Source organism: Entamoeba histolytica, genomic scaffold (assembly GCF_000208925.1).
Source record: "Entamoeba histolytica HM-1:IMSS scf_1104750516389 genomic scaffold, whole genome shotgun sequence".
NCBI classification, from domain to species: Eukaryota; Evosea; order Mastigamoebida; family Endamoebidae; genus Entamoeba; species Entamoeba histolytica.
Window position 1 is genome coordinate 1 of NW_001915744.1, and position 2,157 is coordinate 2,157.

A 2,157-nucleotide genomic window follows, 5' to 3' on the forward strand; every position below is an offset into this window, starting at 1 on the left:
AAGAAAATTCAAAAGAAAGATTAAAAGAGTTTATTCAACAAAAAGAAAAGTTGATTGAAAAGTATTATTAAATTGTTTTTCATGAAAATCAATGATTTAAACAACACAAAACTGAAATTATTCAAATAATGATATTCTTCTTAAGTGTAGTTACTTTGGCTTTAGCAACTGAAGTCAATTTGATGATGCCACTTGATACAGTCAATTCCAATGGAGTTAATAATAAAGGACAACTTCAAAATGACTTAAATAAAATTAAATCAGGAGGAGTTGCTGGTGTTATGGCAGATGTTTGGTGGGGACTTGTAGAAACATCACCAAGAAATTACAATTGGAATGGATATAAAGAATTAGTTCAAATGGTTAAAAAAGCAGGATTAAAATTCCAAGCAGTTATGTCATTCCATAAATGTGGAGGAAATGTAGGAGATTCAGTAACAATTGAAATTCCCCAATGGGTAAGAAATGCAGGAGCAGCAAATGATGCGTTCTTTAAAGACAATGAAAATAATGTTAATAATGAATATATTTCATTTGCATATGATGATTCATCTATTTTTGAAGGAAGAACACCAATTGAAATTTATAAAGACTTTATGACATCATTTAAACAAAACTTCCAAAGTTATATTGATGATGGAACAATTAATGAAATTCAAGTTGGTATGGGACCATGTGGAGAAACTAGATATCCATCATATCCACTTTCAAGGTGGAGTTATTGTGGAGTAGGAGAGTTCCAATGTAATGATGGTAAGTCAAAAGAATTACTTAAAAAAGCAGCAACAGATAAAGGACATTCAGAATGGGGAAATGGATCACCATCAAATGCAGGAAATTATAATTCTAAACCACCCTCATCAACAGGATTCTTTGGAAATGGATTTGATAACTACCAAAGTGAATATGGACGATTCTTCCAAGAATGGTATTTTGACTTGTTATTAAGTCATACAGATAAAGTTCTTTCAGCAGCAAGAAATGTATTTGGAAATACACTTGCACTTGCAGGTAAAATATCAGGAGTTCATTGGTGGTATAATGACCAATCACATGCAGCTGAAATGACAGCTGGATATTACAACTCAAATGGAAATGATGCATACAAAACACTTTCTAATACATTCAAAAATAATAATGTTAGATTTGACTTTACCTGTCTTGAAATGAGTGGAACTGATGGAAATTGTGGGTCATCACCAGCTAATTTAGTTGATCAAGCATTTAATGCAGCAGGAACAGTTGGAATTGGCAAATGTGGAGAAAACGCACTTGAATTATGTGGATATGGAGGATGTAATACTAATGGATTTAATCAAATCATCAATAAATGTAAACAACATGGATTAACAGCATTCACATACTTGAGAATGACAAGAGGACTTCTTGATGATGGAAATGCATGGGGACAATTCACTAATTTTGTTAGTAGAATGAAATAATACAACTTAATTTAATAATGTTTAACTTTCATTTCATGTTTAACTTTCATTAATTACATTAAAAACTTTAAATGAAATACTGAATTCAAATTAACATAATGAATTATGACATTAAAGTAATGTAGAAATGATATTTATTCAACTGACTTACCATTATATTTTAATGGAGTTTCTTTAGAAGGGAAATTGAATAATGTAATGCAACTAGGAATTTCACATTCAACAAAACAAGTTTCATTTTATACACTTATAATGCCAATATATTTAGCGTCTATTTCTGAAGGAGTGCCAACACAACCACGAGTATGTGCCGAGATTTATCATAAATTCCCATGTGACTCTACTTTAGTTCTTGTTTTTAATCATATTCAACCAGGAGAAAGTAAGAATGTATTAGTTGATTGTGGGTTTAAAGTAGTAGCAGAAAAAGTAGAAGGAACAGTTGCTAAACTAATAATGATTATCAAATTAATAAAAGACATAATTATTATGGCTGATATTGGTATTGATGCAATAAAGAAAACAATTACATTCCATATGAAATCATCAGATTTCTCTCAACTAAAGTTAATGGAACAATCATTAACTCCTTTATTCTAATTAACTTTTTTTTTTCTTATAAAAATGAATAATGTGTAATTAAATATCTCATTCATTTACCAACTTTCATTACTTGAAGAACATCTTCATCATCTAAACGATGGTCTTTACCAAC

At 29.9% G+C, this 2,157-nt stretch overlaps 2 protein-coding genes across 2 annotated transcripts; both read left to right on the plus strand.

Moving 5' to 3' along the window:
• Positions 1-128: 128 nt before the first annotated feature.
• On the plus strand, positions 129-1,442 carry EHI_009020 (beta-amylase, putative; the record flags this gene model as incomplete). Its single annotated transcript, XM_652367.1, has 1 exon — positions 129-1,442. The coding sequence occupies one exon, from the start codon at positions 129-131 to the stop codon at positions 1,440-1,442; it is 1,314 nt and encodes a 437-aa protein (XP_657459.1).
• Positions 1,443-1,640: 198 nt separating this feature from the next.
• Positions 1,641-2,042, plus strand: EHI_009030 (uncharacterized protein; the record flags this gene model as incomplete). The annotated part of the gene is made up of 1 exon (XM_001914479.1): positions 1,641-2,042. One exon carries the CDS (start codon positions 1,641-1,643, stop codon positions 2,040-2,042), a length of 402 nt encoding a protein of 133 aa, XP_001914514.1.
• Between the last annotated feature and the right edge of the window lie 115 nt (positions 2,043-2,157).